Source organism: Anomaloglossus baeobatrachus, chromosome 1 (assembly GCF_048569485.1).
Source record: "Anomaloglossus baeobatrachus isolate aAnoBae1 chromosome 1, aAnoBae1.hap1, whole genome shotgun sequence".
Lineage (NCBI taxonomy): Eukaryota > Metazoa > Chordata > Amphibia > Anura > Aromobatidae > Anomaloglossus > Anomaloglossus baeobatrachus.
In genome coordinates this window covers 213,945,395-213,969,011 of record NC_134353.1, presented here as the reverse complement: position 1 = coordinate 213,969,011, position 23,617 = coordinate 213,945,395, and the positions used below count along the sequence as shown (strand labels likewise).

At 44.0% G+C, this 23,617-nt stretch overlaps 1 protein-coding gene across 3 annotated transcripts in view; it reads right to left on the bottom strand.

The window, feature by feature from the left end:
• TTC29 (tetratricopeptide repeat domain 29) overlaps positions 1-23,617 on the bottom strand; it is a 408,961-nt gene that overhangs the window by 250,924 nt on the left and 134,420 nt on the right. For all 3 annotated transcript variants that reach the window (XM_075335612.1, XM_075335622.1, XM_075335630.1), the window contains one exon: positions 15,714-15,899. In XM_075335612.1, the coding sequence (XP_075191727.1) occupies positions 15,714-15,899 (186 nt within the window). The remainder of the gene's footprint in view (positions 1-15,713; positions 15,900-23,617) is intronic.

Here is a 23,617-nt window from a genome sequence, read left to right as displayed (position 1 = left end):
TTCGGTTAGCTTGAAGCATGAGCTTTTCACATACTTCTTTTATACAAGCATCTTTAAAAAAATTAGTCTATTCATATGATAACATAGTAGTCATTTTATTAGCTTTGTTTATGTTTTATTGATTGTTCAAATTTATTCACGTCTCATTCCATTGACCATGAGAGTAGTCTGTGACCAGTGGACGGTAGAGGGAGTACTGCCTCTTACCTGGCATCATCTGCGGCTCATTTTTTCATTACCCAGCCTGGTGCGATGTCACGTGCATCTCGCTTCAATGATGACTTTGCTCCAGGCTGGGTAATCAAAATAAGAGCCACATATGCTGCTGGGTAAGAGGTGGTACTCCCTTCTCCTGTCCAATGGCTACAGACCACTGTTGCTGGAATAGGATGTGCGAATCAATTTGCACCAACTCTATTCCCAAGTATTGGTATTATATATGAGGCCAGAAGTTATGTACGTAGAAAGCACACCAACCGAGATATCCTGACATGGAGGAATATAGTTTATCTATCGGACTGTAAATAGGACTAATACTTTTCAAATTTAACCATAGAATTTCATACATTTTATCCTTCACATGTTGGATTCATGAATTCAGCTCTTGAATGAACTGAATGAATTTGCAACATAACAATGTTCTTCAGTACTTGTTCAGTTACACCTAAAAAACGTTATTAATGATCTAACATATGTGTATCCATTAGTATTCTGGGACACCACCAATAATTATACAATTACAGCAGATGATACATAAATTAGAACGTGCGACTGCATCATGACTAAAACTCTACAAAGTGCTGGATTCAACCCTGTGGGGGCCCCTAGGCAGTTGAAATCTTGGGACCCCTCCATTAAATTATTTCCTAATACTTTTTTAAATTTACTAACAAAAATTTTAAAACAACAGTTACATTTCATTAAACAGAACAAAAATCTTTGATATATACAGTGTTATGTCAATGGTCGTGTCAATGCATCTTTCCCAGCACATGACGACTGATCTGATCATGTGCTTCTATCTCACATCCATTTGCAGCTGTCACACAGTTGAATCCCGCTGTTAATCTCTGACAGAGGACTTCAACATGCGCCGGTGAGAATTGTGGCATTCCCCACTCCCAACAGCGCACCAGTTACTTGATCGCGGGGCGCCGATGGATTTTCATGACAGCCAGGGATCAGCTGATGACTCCTGTGTCTGTCATGATGATCTTACTGTACACGCCGGCTGTGAGCCGGCGTTCGTATCAGAACATAATTTCTGGTATACAGAGCAATGTGAGGCCCTGCACTGTATAGAACAAGTGATCGCATGATCGTAGCTTCAAGTCTCCTAAGGGGACTAGTAAATAGAGTTGAGCGCGGTTCGTGGTTCGAGGTTCTCCCGTTCTAGGCTCGAGTGATTTTGGGGCCTGTTCTAGATCGAACTAGAACTCGAGCTTTTTGCAAAAGCTCGATAGTTCTAGAAACGTTCGAGAACGGTTCTAGCAGCAAAAAACCAGCTAAATCCTAGCTTGGTTTCTGCTGTAATAGTGTAAGTCACTCTGTGAATCACACTATTATGACATTTCAGTGTATAGTGTGCGTGAACAGCGCCTTCAGATCACTGCTGTTTCTATAATGGCGATCGCCATTTTTTTTTTTTTTTCCTTGTCTTCCTTCCCTAAGCGCGCGTGTAGTGGGGCGGGCCAGCATGTCAGCCAATCCCAGACACACACACAGCTAAGTGGACTTTTAGCCAGAGAAGCAACGGCATGTGTGATAGGATGTCCATGTCACATATCCCTGCATTATAAAACCGGACATTTTCCTCCAGGACGCCATTATCTCTTCTGCGTCTTTGGTGTCAGACATCACTGTCGCAGCTCCGTCCTCCTGAGTCCTATTGCCGATACAGCTGTATGCGCTCCATACACAGCGTTAGACAGCTTAGGGAGAGCACTTTCTAGCAGTCCTTTTAAGGGCTCAAACCGGCAGGGTCAGAGTTAAGGTGACAGGTCCTGAAAACAGCGACAGCGTCTGTGTAGCCAAGGTCAGGGATTTCCTCCCTGCATTTCCCTATTAGGAGGGAATAGAAAGGCAGGCTTCCATTCCTCTACCCAGACCCCACAATCCTGGCACTGTACCCTCCTGTCCTCTGCACACTCCAACTCATTATAACTAAGCCATTATACTAGCAAACACTCAGTGTACCTAGTGGCATCCTATACGTGGCTATTGGACTTTGCTATAAGCCCACTAGTGCAAAGACATTTGCAGAGCGCGTCTGCCTGCATTGCACACTCCAACTCATTATAACTAAGCCATTATACTAGCAAACACTCAGTGTACCTAGTGGCATCCTATACGTGGCTATTGGACTTTGCTATAGTCCCACTAGTGCAAAGACATTTGCAGAGCGCGTCTGGCTGCATTGCACACTCCAACTCATTATAACTAAGCCATTATACTAGCAAACACTCAGTGTACCTAGTGGCATCCTATACGTGGCTATTGGACTTTGCTATAGTCCCACTAGTGCAAAGACATTTGCAGAGCGCGTCTGGCTGCATTGCACACTCCAACTCATTATAACTAAGCCATTATACTAGCAAACACTCAGTGTACCTAGTGGCATCCTATACGTGGCTATTGGACTTTCCTATAGTCCCACTAGTGCAAAGACATTTTCAGAGCGCGTCTGCCTGCATTGCACACTCCAACTCATTATAACTAAGCCATTAAACTAGCAAACGCTCAGTGTACCTAGTGGCATCCTATACGTGGCTATTGGACTTTGCTATAGTCCCACTAGTGCAAAGACATTTGCAGAGCGCGTCTGGCTGCATTGCACACTCCAACTCATTATAACTAAGCCATTATACTAGCAAACACTCAGTGTACCTAGTGGCATCCTATACGTGGCTATTGGACTTTGCTATAGTCCCACTAGTGCAAAGACATTTGCAGAGCGCGTCTGCCTGCATTGCACACTCCAACTCATTATAACTAAGCCATTATACTAGCAAATACTCAGTGTACCTAGTGGCATCCTATATGTGGCTATTGGACTTTGCTATAGTCCCACTAGTGCAAAGACATTTGCAGAGCGCGTCTGCCTGCATTGCACACTCCAACTCATTATAACTAAGCCATTATACTAGCAAACACTCAGTGTACCTAGTGGCATCCTATACGTGGCTATTGGACTTTGCTATAGTCCCACTAGTGCAAAGACATTTGCAGAGCGCGTCTGCCTGCATTGCACACTCCAACTCATTATAACTAAGCCATTATACTAGCAAACACTCAGTGTACCTAGTGGCATCCTATACGTGGCTATTGGACTTAGCTATAGTCCCACTAGTGCAAAGACATTTGCAGAGCGCGTCTGCCTGCATTGCACACTCCAACTCATTATAACTAAGCCATTATACTAGCAAACACTCAGTGTACCTAGTGGCATCCTATACGTGGCTATTGGACTTTGCTATAGTCCCACTAGTGCAAAGACATTTGCAGAGCGCGTCTGCCTGCATTGCACACTCCAACTCATTATAACTAAGCCATTATACTAGCAAACACTCAGTGTACCTAGTGGCATCCTATACGTGGCTATTGGACTTTGCTATAGTCCCACTAGTGCAAAGACATTTGCAGAGCGCGTCTGGCTGCATTGCACACTCCAACTCATTATAACTAAGCCATTATACTAGCAAACACTCAGTGTACCTAGTGGCATCCTATACGTGGCTATTGGACTTTGCTATAGTCCCACTAGTGCAAAGACATTTGCAGAGCGTGTCTGCCTGCATTGCACACTCCAACTCATTATAACTAAGCCATTATACTAGCAAACACTCAGTGTACCTAGTGGCATCCTATACGTGGCTATTGGACTTTGCTATAGTCCCACTAGTGCAAAGACATTTGCAGAGCGCGTCTGCCTGCATTGCACACTCCAACTCATTATAACTAAGCCATTATACTAGCAAACACTCAGTGTACCTAGTGGCATCCTATACGTGGCTATTGGACTTTGCTATAGTCGCACTAGTGCAAAGACATTTGCAGAGCGCGTCTGACTGCATTGCACACTCCAACTCATTATAACTAAGCCATTATACTAGCAAACACTCAGTGTACCTAGTGGCATCCTATACGTGGCTATTGGACTTTGCTATAGTCCCACTAGTGCAAAGACATTTGCAGACCGCGTCTGCCTGCATTGCACACTCCAACTCATTATAACTAAGCCATTATACTAGCAAACACTCAGTGTACCTAGTGGCATCCTATACGTGGCTATTGGACTTTGCTATAGTCCCACTAGTGCAAAGACATTTGCAGAGCGCGTCTGGCTGCATTGCACACTCCAACTCATTATAACTAAGCCATTATACTAGCAAACACTCAGTGTACCTAGTGGCATCCTATACGTGGCTATTGGACTTTGCTATAGTCCCACTAGTGCAAAGACATTTGCAGAGCGCGTCTGCCTGCATTGCACACTCCAACTCATTATAACTAAGCCATTATACTAGCAAACACTCAGTGTACCTAGTGGCATCCTATACGTGGCTATTGGACTTTGCTATAGTCCCACTAGTGCAAAGACATTTGCAGAGCGCGTCTGCCTGCATTGCACACTCCAACTCATTATAACTAAGCCATTATTCTAGCAAACACTCAGTGTACCTAGTGGCATCCTATACGTGGCTATTGGACTTTGCTATAGTCCCACTAGTGCAAAGACATTTGCAGAGCGCGTCTGCCTGCATTGCACACTCCAACTCATTATAACTAAGCCATTATACTAGCAAACACTCAGTGTACCTAGTGGCATCCTATACGTGGCTATTGGACTTTGCTATAGTCCCACTAGTGCAAAGACATTTGCAGAGCGCGTCTGGCTGCATTGCACACTCCAACTCATTATAACTAAGCCATTATACTAGCAAACACTCAGTGTACCTAGTGGCATCCTATACGTGGCTATTGGACTTTGCTATAGTCCCACTAGTGCAAAGACATTTGCAGAGCGCGTCTGCCTGCATTGCACACTCCAACTCATTATAACTAAGCCATTATACTAGCAAACACTCAGTGTACCTAGTGGCATCCTATACGTGGTTATTGGACTTTGCTATAGTCCCACTAGTGCAAAGACATTTGCAGAGCGCGTCTGCCTGCATTGCACACTCCAACTCATTATAACTAAGCCATTATACTAGCAAACACTCAGTGTACCTAGTGGCATCCTATACGTGGCTATTGGACTTTGCTATAGTCCCACTAGTGCAAAGACATTTGCAGAGCGCGTCTGCCTGCATTGCACACTCCAACTCATTATAACTAAGCCATTATACTAGCAAACACTCAGTGTACCTAGTGGCATCCTATACGTGGCTATTGGACTTAGCTATAGTCCCACTAGTGCAAAGACATTTGCAGAGCGCGTCTGCCTGAATTGCACACTCCAACTCATTATAACTAAGCCATTATACTAGCAAACACTCAGTGTACCTAGTGGCATCCTATACGTGGCTATTGGACTTTGCTATAGTCCCACTAGTGCAAAGACATTTGCAGAGCGCGTCTGCCTGCATTGCACACTCCAACTCATTATAACTAAGCCATTATACTAGCAAACACTCAGTGTACCTAGTGGCATCCTATACGTGGCTATTGGACTTTGCTATAGTCCCACTAGTGCAAAGACATTTGCAGAGCGCGTCTGGCTGCACTGCACACTCCAACTCATTATAACTAAGCCATTATACTAGCAAACACTCAGTGTACCTAGTGGCATCCTATACGTGGCTATTGGACTTTGCTATAGTCCCACTAGTGCAAAGACATTTGCAGAGCGCGTCTGCCTGCATTGCACACTCCAACTCATTATAACTAAGCCATTATACTAGCAAACACTCAGTGTACCTAGTGGCATCCTATACGTGGCTATTAGACTTTGCTATAGTCCCACTAGTGCAAAGACATTTGCAGAGCGCGTCTGCCTGCATTGCACACTCCAACTCATTATAACTAAGCCATTATACTAGCAAACACTCAGTGTACCTAGTGGCATCCTATACGTGGCTATTGGACTTTGCTATAGTCCCACTAGTGCAAAGACATTTGCAGAGCGCGTCTGGCTGCATTGCACACTCCAACTCATTATAACTAAGCCATTATACTAGCAAACACTCAGTGTACCTAGTGGCATCCTATACGTGGCTATTGGACTTTGCTATAGTCCCACTAGTGCAAAGACATTTGCAGAGCGCGTCTGCCTGCATTGCACACTCCAACTCATTATAACTAAGCCATTATACTAGCAAACACTCAGTGTACCTAGTGGCATCCTATACGTGGCTATTGGACTTTGCTATAGTCCCACTAGTGCAAAGACATTTGCAGAGCGCGTCTGCCTGCATTGCACACTCCAACTCATTATAACTAAGCCATTATACTAGCAAACACTCAGTGTACCTAGTGGCATCCTATACGTGGCTATTGGACTTTGCTATAGTCCCACTAGTGCAAAGACATTTGCAGAGCGCGTCTGACTGCATTGCACACTCCAACTCATTATAACTAAGCCATTATACTAGCAAACACTCAGTGTACCTAGTGGCATCCTATACGTGGCTATTGGACTTTGCTATAGTCCCACTAGTGCAAAGACATTTGCAGACCGCGTCTGCCTGCATTGCACACTCCAACTCATTATAACTAAGCCATTATACTAGCAAACACTCAGTGTACCTAGTGGCATCCTATACGTGGCTATTGGACTTTGCTATAGTCCCACTAGTGCAAAGACATTTGCAGAGCGCGTCTGCCTGCATTGCACACTCCAACTCATTATAACTAAGCCATTATACTAGCAAACACTCAGTGTACCTAGTGGCATCCTATACGTGGTTATTGGACTTTGCTATAGTCCCACTAGTGCAAAGACATTTGCAGAGCGCGTCTGCCTGCATTGCACACTCCAACTCATTATAACTAAGCCATTATACTAGCAAACACTCAGTGTACCTAGTGGCATCCTATACGTGGCTATTGGACTTTGCTATAGGCCCACTAGTGCAAAGACATTTGCAGAGCGCGTCTGCCTGCATTGCACACTCCAACTCATTATAACTAAGCCATTATACTAGCAAACACTCAGTGTACCTAGTGGCATCCTAAACGTGGCTATTGGACTGTTGTCTAGTCACACTAGTGCAAAGACATTTGCAGAGCACCTCTGCCTGCATTGCACACTCCAACTCATTATAACTAAGTCATTATACTAGCAATTTTTGCTGCCAGTTTAAGGGCCGTAGTTGCATTGTCAGGGATATTTATTCTTTATTATTCTGCTGTTAATAAAGCTAGACCACCACTGCAATCTACACCACCTCTCAATTTTTACTACCACATTTTCAGTCCACAATCTTGTCGCAATCAACATGAGTGGCAAAATGACAGATGCTGGTGGAAAGGGGAAGAGGCGTGGTGGAAAAGGAAAAAAAGGTTTTGTCCGTGGGGAAGGTGGCAAAGCTCCATTATCATCTGCTGAAGATAGACCATCTACCAGCAAAAGTAAGATGTCTACTACTTACCGTGGACAATCCGATGTGCTCCCTTTTTTACGGACACGAACAACAGGAACAAAGGTAGATGATGGGCAAAAAAGGAAAATGCTTGAATGGATCTCAAGTGGTCCAACAAGTGCCCTCTCAGCCACTTCAAGTACCGCATCCAAAAAACACCAGTCCTCTGAGTTGTCATCCCAATCAAACTTGATTTATCACAGCTCTGAAGTCTCCATCAGCCCTGCACAGTATGGTGGAACTGAGATGGCTGAGTCTGCAGAGCTGTTCAGTCACACTATAGCCTGGGAATCAGAGGTCTGCTCCCAAGCTACAGTGATTACAGAACAGGAAATGGTCTGCAGTGATGCCCAGAACCTTTGTGACTCTAATTCAGGCCGTGAGGAGCATAATGTTGACCCTTTGTCACAAACTGTAACACCTGTGGTTATAGACAATGAGGAACATACTGATGAAGATGAGACTCAGATACCCGATTGGGATGACAACTTAAATATTCGGTCAGGGCAAGAAGAGGCTCGGTCAGAGGGGGAGGGGAGTGCAAACACAACAATTGATGATGAAGTTCTAGATCCCACCTACTGTCAACCCACAGTCAGGCACTCGAGGAGGTCAACAGAGGTGGTGGAGGAGGATGCAACTGATGACGAAGTTACCTTGCGCCTTCCTGGACAGAGTCGGAGTACTGGTAGCACGTCTACAACTGCATCCTCAGCCACCACTCTGCCTCTGAGCATTATTCGGGGTGGATCATCAGGTCGCATGGCCTCTAAGCCTTGCCTAGCCTGGTCCTTTGTTGACATAGCAAAAGATCGCCCAAATTATGTGATCTGTAAAATTTGTCATGGTTCTCTTAGTAGAGGTCAAAACCTCAGCAGTTTGACAACTTCTTCCATGAATCGTCACATGAATAAATATCATATGGCCCGGTGGGAAGCTCACCGTGCTGCAATGCGGCCTAGCGGAGCGAACCATCCACCGCCTGCCCCTTCCAGTGCATCCGCGCGCTCGTCGTCTTCTAGGACTGTGGGGACAGCTGTCACACCTGTTTTTCCACCCACAACTTCCACCACTGTAACCGCAACAGGCAGTTTGCTTGGTAGGTCGTCAGTTGTTTTGGAAGGGGAAACAAGTGAGTGTGTACAGCTGTCTCAGACATCGATAGCACCAACTTTGGATGAAGGCAACATCATGTCTCCGCCTGCACTTTCCTCACAAACCTGCATTTTTCCAGGGACACCCTACTCAACACCGTCTACACACAGCAGCCAGATCTCTGTCCCTCAGATGTGGACAAATAAAAGGCCATTTCCTGCGACCCATGACAAAGCTAAGAGGTTGACTCTATCCCTCTGTAAGCTGTTGGCTACAGAAATGCTGCCTTTCCGCCTAGTGGACACACAGGATTTTAGAGACCTTATGTCTGTCGCTGTGCCCCAGTACCAGATGCCTAGTCGCCACTACTTCTCTAAGAAAGGTGTGCCCGCGCTACACCAGCATGTCGCACACAACATCACCGCTTCCTTGAGAAACTCTGTGTGTGAACGGGTGCATTTCACCACCGATACTTGGACCAGTAAGCATGGACAGGGACGTTACATGTCGCTGACTGGGCACTGGGTAACTATGGTGATAGATGGTGAAGGGTCTGCTGCACAAGTCTTGCCGTCCCCACGACTTGTGTGTCAATCCTCTGTCTGTCCAAGTTCCGCCACAGCTTCTGCATCCTCCACCTCATCTGGGTCCTCCACCTCCGCCCCAAGCCTGCCTGGTCAGGCCACCAGCGTTCTCACTGCGCAGAAGGAATCACGCACCCCTCATTACTATGCTGGCAGAAGAGCGCAACGGCATCAGGCGGTCTTTAGCTTGACATGTCTTGGGAATAAGAGTCACACAGCTGAGGAGTTGTGGTCAGCTCTGCGGTCCGAGTTTAATAAATGGTTGTCTCCACTCAACCTGCAGCCTGGTAAGGCCGTGTGCGACAATGCTGCAAACCTGGGTGCGGCCCTTCGCCTGGGCAAGGTGACACACGTACCTTGTATGGCTCACGTGTTGAACCTTGTCGTGCAGCAATTTTTAACACAGTATCCCGGCCTAGATGGCCTTCTGAACAGGGCACGAAAACTGTCTGCTCACTTCCCCCGTTCAAGCGCCGCAGCTGAGCGACTTGCATCGCTCCAGAAGTCTTTCGGCCTGCCGGTTCATCGCCTGAAATGCGATGTGGCGACACGCTGGAATTCAACTCTCCACATGTTACAGCGACTGTGGCAGCACCGCCGTGCCCTGGTGCAATACGTCATGACGTATAGCCTGGGCCAACGAGATGCAGAGGTGGGTCAGATCACCCTGATGGAGTGGTCTCAGATCAAGGACCTATGCACCCTTCTGCACAGTTTCGACATGGCGACGAATATGTTTAGCGCTGACAATGCCATTATCAGCATGACGATTCCAGTCATTTACATGCTGGAACACACGCTAAACACTATTCGGAGTCAGGGGGTGGGACAACAGGAAGGGGATGAACTACAGGAGGATTCATATGCGCAAGACACAACAACATCACCAAGGTCCAGACGTTCATCATCACCAAGGCGCCAGGCATGGGAGCATGGGGTACAGGGATCAACAAGGGCGCATGGTAGCAGGCGAGATGTTGAGGAAGGTGCAGGAGGACATGAAGAAATGGAGGACGAACTGTCCATGGACATGGAAGACTCAGCAGATGAGGGAGACCTTGGTCAAATTTCAGTTGAAAGAGGTTGGGGGGAGATGTCAGAGGAAGAAAGAACGGTTAGCACCTCTATGCCACAAACACAGCGTGGACTTGGTCCACATGGCTGCGCAAGACACATGAGTGCCTTCTTGTTGCACTACCTCCAACATGACCCTCGTATTGTCAAAATTAGAAGTGATGATGACTACTGGCTTGCCACACTATTAGATCCCCGGTACAAGTCCAAATTTTGTGACATAATTCCAGCCATAGAAAGGGACGCACGTATGCAGGAGTATCAGCAGAAGCTGTTACTCGATCTTAGATCCGCTTTTCCACCAAACAACCGTGCAGGTGCAGGGAGTGAATCTCCCAGTTGTAACTTGACAAACATGGGACGGTCTTGTCATCTTCAACAGTCTACACGTACCAGTAGGACCGTATCTGGTGTTGGTAACAGCAATTTTATGGAATCTTTTCATAATTTTTTTAGACCCTCCTTTGCAAGGCCACCAGAGACAACAAGTCTGACACATAGTCAAAGGCTGGAGAGGATGATACAGGAGTATCTCCAAATGAACATCGATGCCATGACTGTGCAACTGGAGCCTTGCTCCTTTTGGGCTTCAAACCTAGAAAAATGGCCAGAGCTCGCAACTTACGCCTTGGAGATTTTGTCGTGTCCAGCTGCCAGCGTTGTCTCTGAACGTGTCTTCAGTGCTGCTGGGTGTGTGCTGACAGATAAGCGCACGCGTCTGTCCAGTGACAATGTGGACAGACTGACGTTCATCAAAATGAACAAGTCATGGATCCAGAAGGAATTTACAACCCCTGTGTCATCCTGGGGAGAGTAAATGCTTGTGGATTTGGAATGTGCTTGATGCAAATCTAGCTGTGAAGTGTACAACTAGGGCACAAGTGCTGCCACTGAATGGGTGGGTGTGTGTGGGGCACAATTTTTGGAAAAAAAGGGAGACTCCGCTTGGAGTAACCCTTGCTTACATTGTTTTTAAAAGAAGCCAAGATGAACAAGTCATGGTTCAGCAAAGACTTTATCTACCTACCCCGGTGTCATGCTGGGGACGGTTAATTATGGCGTATTTTTGAATGTGCTTGATGCAAATCAAAACATCCTGTTTGCAACTAGGGCCCAAGTGCTGCCACTGATGGGGTGGGTGTCTGTGTGGCCCAATTTTTGGAAAAAAGGGAGACTCCGCTTGGAGTAACCCTTGCTTGCTGTGTTTTTAAAAGAAGCCAAGATGAACAGAGCTGGGATCAGGAAAGACTTTGCTACCTACCCTGGTGTCATCCTGGGGACGGTTAATTATGGCGTATTTTTGAATGTGCTTGATGCAAATCAAAACATCCTGTTTGCAACTAGGGCCCAAGTGCTGCCACTGATGGGGTGGGTGTCTGTGTGGCCCAATTTTTGGAAAAAAGGGAGACTCCGCTTGGAGTAACCCTTGCTTGCTGTGTTTTTAAAAGAAGCCAAGATGAACAGAGCTGGGATCAGGAAAGACTTTGCTACCTACCCTGGTGTCATCCTGGGGACGGTTAATTATGGCGTATTTTTGAATGTGCTTGATGCAAATCTAGCTGTGAAGTGTACAACTAGGGCACAAGTGCTGCCACTGAATGGGTGGGTGTGTGTGGGGCACAATTTTTGGAAAAAAAGGGAGACTCCGCTTGGAGTAACCCTTGCTTACATTGTTTTTAAAAGAAGCCAAGATGAACAAGTCATGGTTCAGCAAAGACTTTATCTACCTACCCCGGTGTCATGCTGGGGACGGTTAATTATGGCGTATTTTTGAATGTGCTTGATGCAAATCAAAACATCCTGTTTGCAACTAGGGCCCAAGTGCTGCCACTGATGGGGTGGGTGTCTGTGTGGCCCAATTTTTGGAAAAAAGGGAGACTCCGCTTTGAGTAACCCTTGCTTGCTGTGTTTTTAAAAGAAGCCAAGATGAACAGAGCTGGGATCAGGAAAGACTTTGCTACCTACCCTGGTGTCATCCTGGGGACGGTTAATTATGGCGTATTTTTGAATGTGCTTGATGCAAATCTAGCTGTGAAGTGTACAACTAGGGCACAAGTGCTGCCACTGAATGGGTGGGTGTGTGTGGGGCACAATTTTTGGAAAAAAAGGGAGACTCCGCTTGGAGTAACCCTTGCTTACATTGTTTTTAAAAGAAGCCAAGATGAACAAGTCATGGTTCAGCAAAGACTTTATCTACCTACCCCGGTGTCATGCTGGGGACGGTTAATTATGGCGTATTTTTGAATGTGCTTGATGCAAATCAAAACATCCTGTTTGCAACTAGGGCCCAAGTGCTGCCACTGATGGGGTGGGTGTCTGTGTGGCCCAATTTTTGGAAAAAAGGGAGACTCCGCTTGGAGTAACCCTTGCTTGCTGTGTTTTTAAAAGAAGCCAAGATGAACAGAGCTGGGATCAGGAAAGACTTTGCTACCTACCCTGGTGTCATCCTGGGGACGGTTAATTATGGCGTATTTTTGAATGTGCTTGATGCAAATCTAGCTGTGAAGTGTACAACTAGGGCATAAGTGCTGCCACTGAATGGGTGGGTGTGTGTGGGGCACAATTTTTGGAAAAAAGGGAGACTCCGCTTGGAGTCACCTTGTGGTGTTTTACATGACTTTAGAAGGGCGTGCCATGCCTATATCTGTGTCTCCTCCTCTTTTTCTTTGTCCAGCTCTTTTGTTTTTGCATAAGTATATGTCCTTGTCACTTTCCCATGTGTTTGTGTTGTGTTGTGAGTTGTTTGTCACCTTTTGGACACCTTTGAGGGTGTTTTCTAGGTGTTTTTCTGTGTTTGTGATTGCCTGCCATTGTTTCCTATGCAGTTCGAGTTCGGTTCGTCGAACGTTCGACGAGCCGAACTCGAACGGGACCTCCGTTCGGCGAACCGGCCTCGAGCCGAACCGGGACCGGTTCGCTCATCTCTACTAGTAAATACAATAAAAAGTGAAAAAAAAAAAGTTTTTAAAAATATGAAAAAAAAAGTTCAAATCACCACTCTTTTCGCTCCATTGAAAATAAAACAATACTATACAAAAATACACACATTTGGTATCGCTGAGTTTAAAAATGTCCGATCTATGAAAATATAAAATAAATTAATCTGATCGGTAAACAGCGTAATGAAAAAAAAAATTCAAAATGCCAGAATTACATTTTTTGTTGCGGTTCTAAGAAAATGGTGCCAAAAGCGAAAATTTTCACCGCTTAAATGAAAATAAAATTATACATGTTTGTTATCTACGTACTTGTACTGACAGGTCAGTTCACCATATAGTAAACATTCTATTCTATTCTAATCTAGAGTTAGTGAGAACTCATGGCCACTTACCTCTCCTCCACTCCTACTACACATTCTGGCCATTCACACATTGCCATGGCTGATCTCATAGATGCCCCTCCTCTACTATCTGTGAATTCTCTACTATACTTGACAACAGTGGAGAGATCAGTTCACTCACTGGTGCTTGCCTTAAAGGGAACCTGTCAAGTGCAATATGCACCCGGAATCACGCGCAGTTCTGGGTGCATATCAGTGCTTCTGCCTAGCAGTCCCTGCATACACTAGCATGAATAAACAGATCTTTAGAAAAAGTATTTCTAAAGATCATATATTATATGCTAATGAGCGCAGGGACTAGTCCCGAGGGCGTTTGTTCCCTTAGCTAGTCGGCCCACATAGCATGGTAGCATGCCCCTGTGGGCGTACTAACGTGCTAATGAATGCACAGCGACGCGCACATACCTCACTCTTCAAGGTGGCCGGCGGAGGATGGATGCACTCTGCGCATGATCCGAAGTCCTCAGCACTTCTGGTCATGCGCACTGTACCTCACTGAAGTCGGGAAGCTTACACCCGGCATCATTTTAGTGCACATGATCTGAAGTCCCGGGTACTCCGGATCATGCACAGAATGCAGAGTACATTCATCCTCCGCCGGCTGCCATGAACAGTGAGGTATGTGTGGCGTTGCTGCGTATTCATTAGCATGTTAGTATGCCCAGCCCACAGGGTCATGCTATGTGGGCCGACTAGCTAAGGGAACAAATGCCCTCGGGACTAGTCCCCTTGGCATATAATATACAATCTTTAACAATACTTTTTCTAAAGATCTGTTTATTTATTCTCGTGTATACAGGGACTGCTAGGCAGGAATCCCTAATATGCACCCAGAATTGCTCATGGTTCTGGGTGCATATTGCACCTGACAGGTTCCCTTTAATGTTCACATCTGGGCTCTGTTGCTCCTGCTGGACTCCAATGTCAGCTCACGGGGCTAGCATCTGTGGCGCCCCTGAGGCTCTGGTTGCCACAGTGTACTGCACCTCAATTAAGGTGCGGTATCTATCTCAGGTAAGGAGGGGGTTACTCACCGATGTTCCACATTCACACACCACATACAGCTTAGGAGCCTTCACACAGGGTGGGTTGGCTCAAGGTAGGCAGGGGGGTGGCCATAATGATCATTGAACTTCCCGGTCACTGAAGCCAGCCACCTGGAGGGGAGCGGGTTCTACTTGGGGTAGAAATAGGCGCAACACACTCACATCGAAAAGAGACCCGTCAGGACCATCGTTCTGGCAAGACATCAATGGAAAACTTGGACTTTATTGGGACCGGGACTTGGAGCGGGAGGGTACTTAACTGTGAAGGGGGACACCCTAGGAATAGGACTCTCACTCCATCTCTCTCAAAACACCGGTGGTGGCCCCTTACCGTATCTGGGATTGACCTGAGCTACGGCAGTGACCAGTGTGACCACGCTGGCAGCTGAAGTTGTGAGTAAACTACACCCTGAACCCGCAGAGACTGTGTTGGCTCGTCCTTACCGGCGCCGCCGCCCAGCGCTTAGGTGCCAACGGCCATTAAAACCCTCATCATCCACCCAGGGCCCGCTCTGCCTGTGGGGAGCGACACCATCCCGGCTGCCATAACACCTGCCCCGGCGAGGAACCCGGTAGCGGCGGCTACTCCTGGCCGCATACCATAAGTCGCATCACGACAAACTTTTCCCAATACCCTGCTTTCCCTACCACTTACTGTACGCCTTGGGGCAATGAAACCGGGCTAGGCCACCCGATGACAACGCCTGACCTGACCCAAAATGGCCCGCCAAGGAGTAGGTAAACTACCTACCCCATGGGGCACCACACATGCTAGTGTTAAATGTCTTTTAAATCAATATAATTTTGAATCAGTTGCAGGGGGCCCCAAAAAGACAAAGGGTCTATAAGCCGGTGCCTACTATGCCTAATTGAAAATCTGGCACTGACAATACATATATTGGGTGTGCACAGAAGAATGTGTGTGGACTCACAGATTGCCAGAGACAGAATCTATTTTCTATACGATGTTTTGAAATAATTTTCTTACCATGTTCTTCAGCTACTACGGCAAGGTTTGCATGGGCCTCAGCTTCTTTTCTCCCTCCATCAATTTTGATTTTTTTTGATGTCTGGAAGCAGCATTCATAAAAATGGTTTGAAAGCCAGTGGTCATCCAGCTTCTTGAAGTACTGAGCCAGTGCCAACTGATTTTTGTAAACCTCTTCATAGTAGCCTATAAAAGACAAAAGTAAAAATATGTATTATACTGTACATGAGAATTAGAGGACACAACTGTCTATTTGTAAAACTGAAATGCACACTGTGTGGATTTGGTGCAGATCTTCTGGATTTAAATCTGGAATGAGAATTCCCGCCAAATCCGCACAGTGTGCATTTATCCTTACAAGCAAAATGTCACAATTTTTTTTAACCTATTACAGCCCCTTCTAAGTAAAGAGGATTTTAAAAGTCTCATCTACAAGTTGTCCATGAATTAGGCGCATATCATGGACGGCATGTACCTTTGTAAAGAGCCAAAAAATGTTATACATTTATTGGGCAGGCTTCGCCATGCCCTGTCTATGCTCCACCCACTTTGGCGAAGGTGGCTGACACTGGCATGAAAACACCAAAGGTAAAAAAATGTCTGTGCAACTTCGAGTTACCCAAAAGTTTTGCGAATTTTCAGAAATATGGTAAAAACACTCTGATTGATGCATTAAGAACTTTGAGAGATCGGAGCTTCGGAACCTTGACAATGGGGTTCTGCAGGCAGACCTTGGATATAGTGGAGGTGTGCATACTTGAACTCCAATCATTGTCTATATGATTTCTGGAAATGGTGCAGAGCTATACATGCCAGTTCAATATACAATAAATAACCCTTTAAAAATTGAGGAATATTTCTAAAAAATATTTTCCCTGGATATACATTTAAGCCCCCCTCCTCCAAAAAGAACTAACTACAGTATTTGTGGATGTAGCACTGTCAAACAAGTCCAGCAATACCTTTACATGGCCACTTCATTCCTTCATTACTGGGAAAGCAGTGTTTAACCTTCGTCCGGCTGAGTAGGTACAATTGTAACTATTCCGTTTTAAAATTGCAATACATTTTTTTTTCCAAAAGCCGTAGAGGGCTGAAATTTCGTGACATCTCTGCAGTTTTGGTCCAGAATATATTGGCCAAATTTCAATAAAATATCTCCACCCCCTTCCGAGATAAGGGGTCGCTGTTAACGTTGTAAAATTATGCAGCCTGACGAAGGTTAAATTAATATGCAAATGAGGCTGAAGATCTATTGTAGATCTGAAGTCTATTATTCCAGTTCTATTCATCGCTGACTCCTTCTGCAAAACTATAGTCCATAGTCCTTCAACGCAAACACTGATTTCTCAGTTAAGGTAGAATGTACTGGGCATGTAAAAGTATTGATAGACTTTGAAAGAGTTACATGGGAATATAAATAGTTTGGGGTGTGAAATCCTGCTGACAGATTCCGTTTAAAGGGAAGTTTGAGGGTACATAGTGTAGAATAGCAAAAAATGGGTAAAATGAAAAGGCTCATGAGCATAGCCATGCTGTGTAAACAGATCTTATTTGACAGCCAAGGTATGTATTATGGACACAAAGACTACTCACAAAAAGTAAGGAATATTTGTTGAAAATGTAAAAAGTTCATGCTACAGTGGTAATTTATCATGAAAGTATGGCATTTAAGTAGAAGTATGCACAAGTGATTTCCTCATCTCAAACAATTTATTGAAACTAAAACCAACAATGCTGGGCATACCCCCCCAAGAAATGTCAATGTCTTAATAATTTGTCATGTAGCCTTGAGCATCAATTACAGCTTGACAAAGATGTTACATGCTGTTCACAAGTTAAGTTATTGTCTGCTGAGGTATGGCATCCCACTCTTCTTGCGGTCATTGAGGTTGTGGGATACTGTGTTATGAATCTCTACATGGCAACTCAGCTGATCCCATAGATTTTCTATCGTATTCAGGTGTAGAAAAAGTGCCGGCCACTCCATTAGGGTACGCTCACACGAGCATTGAAATCGGACGAGTGCAATGTGAGAAAATCTTTCACTGCACTCTGACCAATGCTAGTCAAAGAGGGCGAGCAGTTGGTCAGCTATTCTCGTATCCAGATTCTGGATGCGAGAAAAGTTTCAACATGCTGTGATTTTCTGCTACAGCCATATCACTGGCACCGATTCAAGTGAATGGGTGCAAGAGAAACATCGGATTGCATTCGAATGTTATCCCAGTGCAGTGCGATATACGCACAGGCTGACAATGGACGAGATGGGCGGATTAACCCCTCCGTCTCCTACGTAGCGCCCTCCCTCAGCTTCACAGCTGTGACCCGATTGCAAGATCGGGTCACAGTCGCATGACACTTGGCTCACGCTCGCACCAGAGCCTGAGGCGGGAGTCATTAGCATATCACATCCGATGCTCTCGCATCGGATGCCATACGCTCGTGTGAGTCCAGCCTTAGAGGTACTTCAGTCTCCAGCAGCCATTCCCTAATGATGTGATTTCAATGAACTCCAGCATTGCTGTCCATGAAGATGAAATTAGACCTGTGTTGTTCATGCAGAGTCACAATGACTGGACTAGTGATGTTAATCAACTAGTAGGGGGTTTTCACTGTACCATTCACAAAGTGTAGGGCAATTGTGTAGTGGCCACTTCCATCTGAGAACATCCTGCTTGAAGCCTTGCAATGGTGAGGTACTGTTCATCAATTGTTAGGTGTCATCTTGATTTCATGATGTCAAAATATAAACAGCATGATGAGGACTGTCTAAATACCAATTCTAATAGAATCCACAAAATGTATTGGGTGGTTCATGGATCAAACACCGATTGTGAATTTTGCCATTAACGCCTTCACCTCTGGGCGATTTTCCGTTTTTGTTTTTTTTTTTGCTCCGCTTCTTCCGAGAGCCGTAACTTTTTTATTTTTCCGTCAATCTTTCTATATGAGGGCTTGTTTTTTTGTGGGACTTACTTTTAAATTAAACCATAAGTTTTATATATACTGTACTGGAAAACGGACAAAAAAAATTCCTAGTTCTGAAAAATTGCAAAACAGTGCAATTGCATAATTGTTTTGTGGGTATTTTATTCACCATGTTCACTATATGGTAAAACTGACATGTTGTTGTGATCTCTCAGGTCGGTATGAGTTCATAGACACCAAACATGTATAGGTTTACTTTTATCTAAGGGCTTATAAAAAAAATCTGAAGTTTTGCACTATTTTCTGGTTATTTTTTGTTTCTCAAGCTAACGTTTTTACTGGTACAATTTTTGAGCAGATACCACATTTTTATTGCCTGTTATTGCATTTTGGGCAAAATTTGCGACGATCAAAAAAACATAATTTTCGCGTTTGGAATTTTTTGCCGCTATGCCGTTTACCAATCAGATTAATTGATTTTATATTTTCATGGATACCAGGCGATACCAAATACGTGTATATATTTTAGAGAAGTGCTTGAAAAATCTTTCAAATCTAAAAAACGTGGCGCTGATCTCCAAATATATTATATCAGAAGAAATTTTATTCGGCTACTATAAAATGTTACATAAAATATTACAACGCGTTTCGGCTAAAAATATTAAAAAAGAGCATGTTATTATACCTGGAGAAGGCTATCTTTTTTTTAAGATTTTTTTGGATTTGAAGGATTTTGCAAGCATTTCAATTTACCAGTTTCCTGTGGAGGTGATTCACAGTGTATCAAATCCTAGTGAGCAGCAGATCAGCACAGAGATTGTGGAAATTGATCCTAAAGGGATCTATGGGCTTGATCTAACTTGAAATAAGGTGAGTGCAATTTATGCACATTTCTTAATCATTATTTATACATTTGAACTACTACAATTAGAGTGGCGCCGTGTGTGTCGCTTTTTATTTTAAACCCCTCAAGGTTTACCCTCGTGTATATATTTTTTTTATTTAAACCTTTAATTTTCAATGGGGCGAATGGGGGGTGATTTGAATGTTTAGGTTTTTTATTTTTTTTTTAAATTTTTAAAACTTTTTTTACTTTTTTATTTTATTAGTTCCCCTAGGGGGCTATAAGGATCAGCAGTCTGATCACTGATTCATTTCTCCTGATCAGAGCTGCATCGCTTTGATCAGGAGAAATGCTGCTTTCTTGTTACAGCTCTTTTCTATGCCGGCTGTAACAGGAACTATGTCATGATAGTGACAGGAGTCATCACATGACCCGGTGCTACCACGGGGTCTCCGATGGCCGCGGGAAAAGGCGTGTCCCTCGCTGCAGCACTTTAAATCTCGCTGTCTCTTCTGACAGTGTAATTTAAGGGATTAATAAGTGCGGGTGGATCGCGGATCCACCTGTGACTGCAAGGCACACTTGTCTGCTGTTCAAATCAGCAACATGTACGGGTATCACCGCAGAGCCGGTGGTGATCACCTCTTCATGATTTAGGACGTATCGTTAAGTCCAAGGTCGTGAAGGGGTTAAGCTCCTTGTTAGAGAACAGTAAGTTGTACAAAAAGTACTGAAATGTTGAACAGTTGGATATGTGCATTCAAAGGTTTAGAGAAGGTCATATTAAGTTCAACGGAAAAAGTTAGAGTGCATTTTAGGATTATCCTGATATTTCACCCGAAAGTCAAATATCTCTAACTTTTTGTGAGTAGTGTATAATGCAGGTACAGCATTAGCCCACAGAAAGGCTTATGTATAAATTTCAAAAAGAAACCTTATATGGAGTCTAATATGAGATATAACATGTTTAGTCTATAGGTTGAACTATTTGGACTTAAGTCTACTTTCAACCTTAAAATCTATGAAACATGAGCACTAATATTAACACTGGTGAATAAAAATTGCTATTGCAAGAGCAGTCCTCATTTTAGTAAAAATATAGCACTTAAAGAGAGCCAACCACCAGATTTTTCTATATGAACTGAAGGCAGTGCCATACTGGCACTAAGATGCTGAATCCAGGCATACATGTTGCAGCAAGATCTGATGCTTGGTTGATGAAACACCTTTAATCAAAGTTGAAGAAATGCACTGCACTTTGATTGACAGGTGCAACAGGGGCAGGCCTTTGTGGGTCTGGTCCTTAGCGTTTATTCCTTCTCCGTCGTCCTCCTGGCTTGCCCCCTTTTCTTTATTTGAATAATGCACCACGCCGCCATTGCTGTTGTTGGCAGCATGTGCGTATTGCCACAGTAATTCTATTATCATTAAAATGGCTCCGTAGTCTGCACATGCACATGAAGACACTGCGGTGAAGACTATGAGCGTCAGGCAGGGGCGTGTGCGCAGATGTTAATCAAAAAATCTGCGCATGTGCCGATCCCTCTCATAGTCTTCACCACAGTATCTTCAATAAAATGCCGCCAGAGATTGTGATACCTGCATGTGTGGACTCCAGTGCCATTTTAAAGGAGGTAGAATTACTGTGGCAATATGCATGCACCAACAACAACAGCAACATCAACACAATATTCAAATAAACAAAAGGGGACAAGCCTGGGGTACGCCGGATGAGGAATAAACACTGAGGACCCAAACCACAAAGGCTGGCCCTTTGCACCCATCAATCAAAGTACAGTGCATTTCTGCAACTTTGATTGAAGATAATTCATCAACCAAGCATCCGATCTTTCCACAACAGGTATGCCTGGATTCAGTATCCTAGTGAAAGTATGCCACTGCCTTTAGTTCATATTGAAAAATCCTGGTGGTTGGCTCTCTTTAAGCTTCACCTTGACTACATTTCCCAAAAGCTATGGTACACAGACGGTACATTCCCCCTACTAAACATTTCTGGTAGAAATGTATTATCATTTAAAAGAAGATATAGCTATATATAATATAAATTAGCATAGTGTATTATTTATGCCAGTACTATATGAAGAAAAAGTAGAATCCATTATTTTACACAATATTTCATGGCTTTAAAACAGTTTCCAATATATAAAGTTACAATGTGTACAAGACATCATAGTGTCTTTTATAGCTAAATGTGCATGAAAGATTCCCATGTGTTAGAATATGTACAATTAGGACTCGCACCATACAAACAAAGGCAGAAAGTCAAACACACAAGGAGAAGCAAATCCATTTATTAAACATATTAATTTACTCATTGATTGCCACTACACTGACCCTCCCTACATAGAGGAACTCTTACATAGGTAAGGGAGTTTTAATCACATCTATACCCAGGGGAATCTGTAATTTTGTATGCCATTTATCTGACAGCCAGCAGCTGCTGTAGTCTTTTTCATGCCCCTGGTTATGCAATTTTATTGCCAACAGAACTTGTCTTTATGAGGTTACAGGATCCTATTGTGGAGTCATATGTGGTCCCATGTTTAAAGCATAGATTTACTATCCATTATTAGCTCTGACTTCATACAAGGTATCGCTATACCTAAGACTTTTATTGTAATCTTTTAAACATATGCTTCAATATCAGTGCCATAACCTGCCTGCACTCAGTACTATTTTTCTTACTTTATTCATAGTTTACAAAAGTCTGTAGTAACTTGTTTAAAAATAACCATTATTTTATTTTTTTCCCCAGAAATATACAATATGGATGAAGATGAGAAACTTTATAGAATATTCTATCAGAGAATTCTGCTACTGATTCCTCTTCGAATGTTTTTCACTCAATTCATAGGTAAAATCTGTATTTAGTGAACAGAGACTTTCCCATTACCAAGATAGGAGATGACAGTTGCTGATCATAAGATTCTATAGAGAGGGGGAGCTAGAGGAAGAGGGAGGGGCTAGAGGCAGATGAAGGAGCTAGAGGTCGAAGAAGGAGCTAGACCGTTTGTTGGTTCAATTAAACTCTCAAAATGGCCAGAAAAAGAGAACTTTCATGTGAAACTCGACAGTTTATTCTTGTTCTTAGAAATGAAGGATATTCCATGCGAGAAATTGCCAAGAAGCTGAAGATTTCCTACAACGATGTGTACTACTCCCTTCAGAGGAGAGCACAAACAGGCTCTAACCAGAGTAGAAAGAGGAGTAGGAGGCCTTAATGCACAACTGAGCAACAAGACAAGTACACTAGAGTCTCTAGTTTGAGAAATCGATGCCTCACAGGTCCTCAACTGGCAGCTTCTTTAAATAGTACCTGAAAATCGCCAGTGTCAATGTATACAGTGAAGAGGCGACTCCAGGATGCTGTCCTTCAGGGCAGACTGGCAAAAAAAAAGCCATATCTGAGACTGGCTAATAAAAGGAAAAGATTAATATGGGCAAAAGAACATAGATATTGGACAGAGGAAGATTGGAAAAAAGTGTTATGGACAGACGAATCGAAGTTTGAGGTGTTTGGATCACACAGAAGAACATTTGTGAGATGCAGAACAACTGAAAAGATGCTGGAAGAGTGCCTGACGCCATCTGTCAAGCATGGTGGAGGTAATGTGATGGTCTGGGGTTGCTTTGGTGCTGGTAAAGTGGGAGATTTGTACAAGGTAAAAGGGATTTTGATTAAGGAAGGCTATCATTCAATTTTGCAACGCCATGCCATACCCTGTGGACAGCGCTTGATTGGAGCCAATTTCATCCTACAACAGGACAATGACCCAAAGCACACCTCCAAATTATGCATGAACTATTTAGGGAAGAAGCAGGCAGCTGGTATTCTATCTGTAATGGAGTGGCCAGCCCAGTCACCACATCTCAACTCTATTGAGCTCTTGTGGTAGCAGCTTGACCGTATGGTACGCAAAAAGTGCCCATCAAGCCAATCCAACTTGTGTGAGGGGCTTCTGGAAGCATGGGGTGAACTTTCTCCAGATACCTCATCAAATTAAAAGCTAGGATGCCAAAGGTCTGCAAAGATGGAATTGCTGCAAAGGAGCATTCTGTGACAAAAGCAAAGTTCGAAGGAGAAAATTATTATTTCAAATAAAAATCA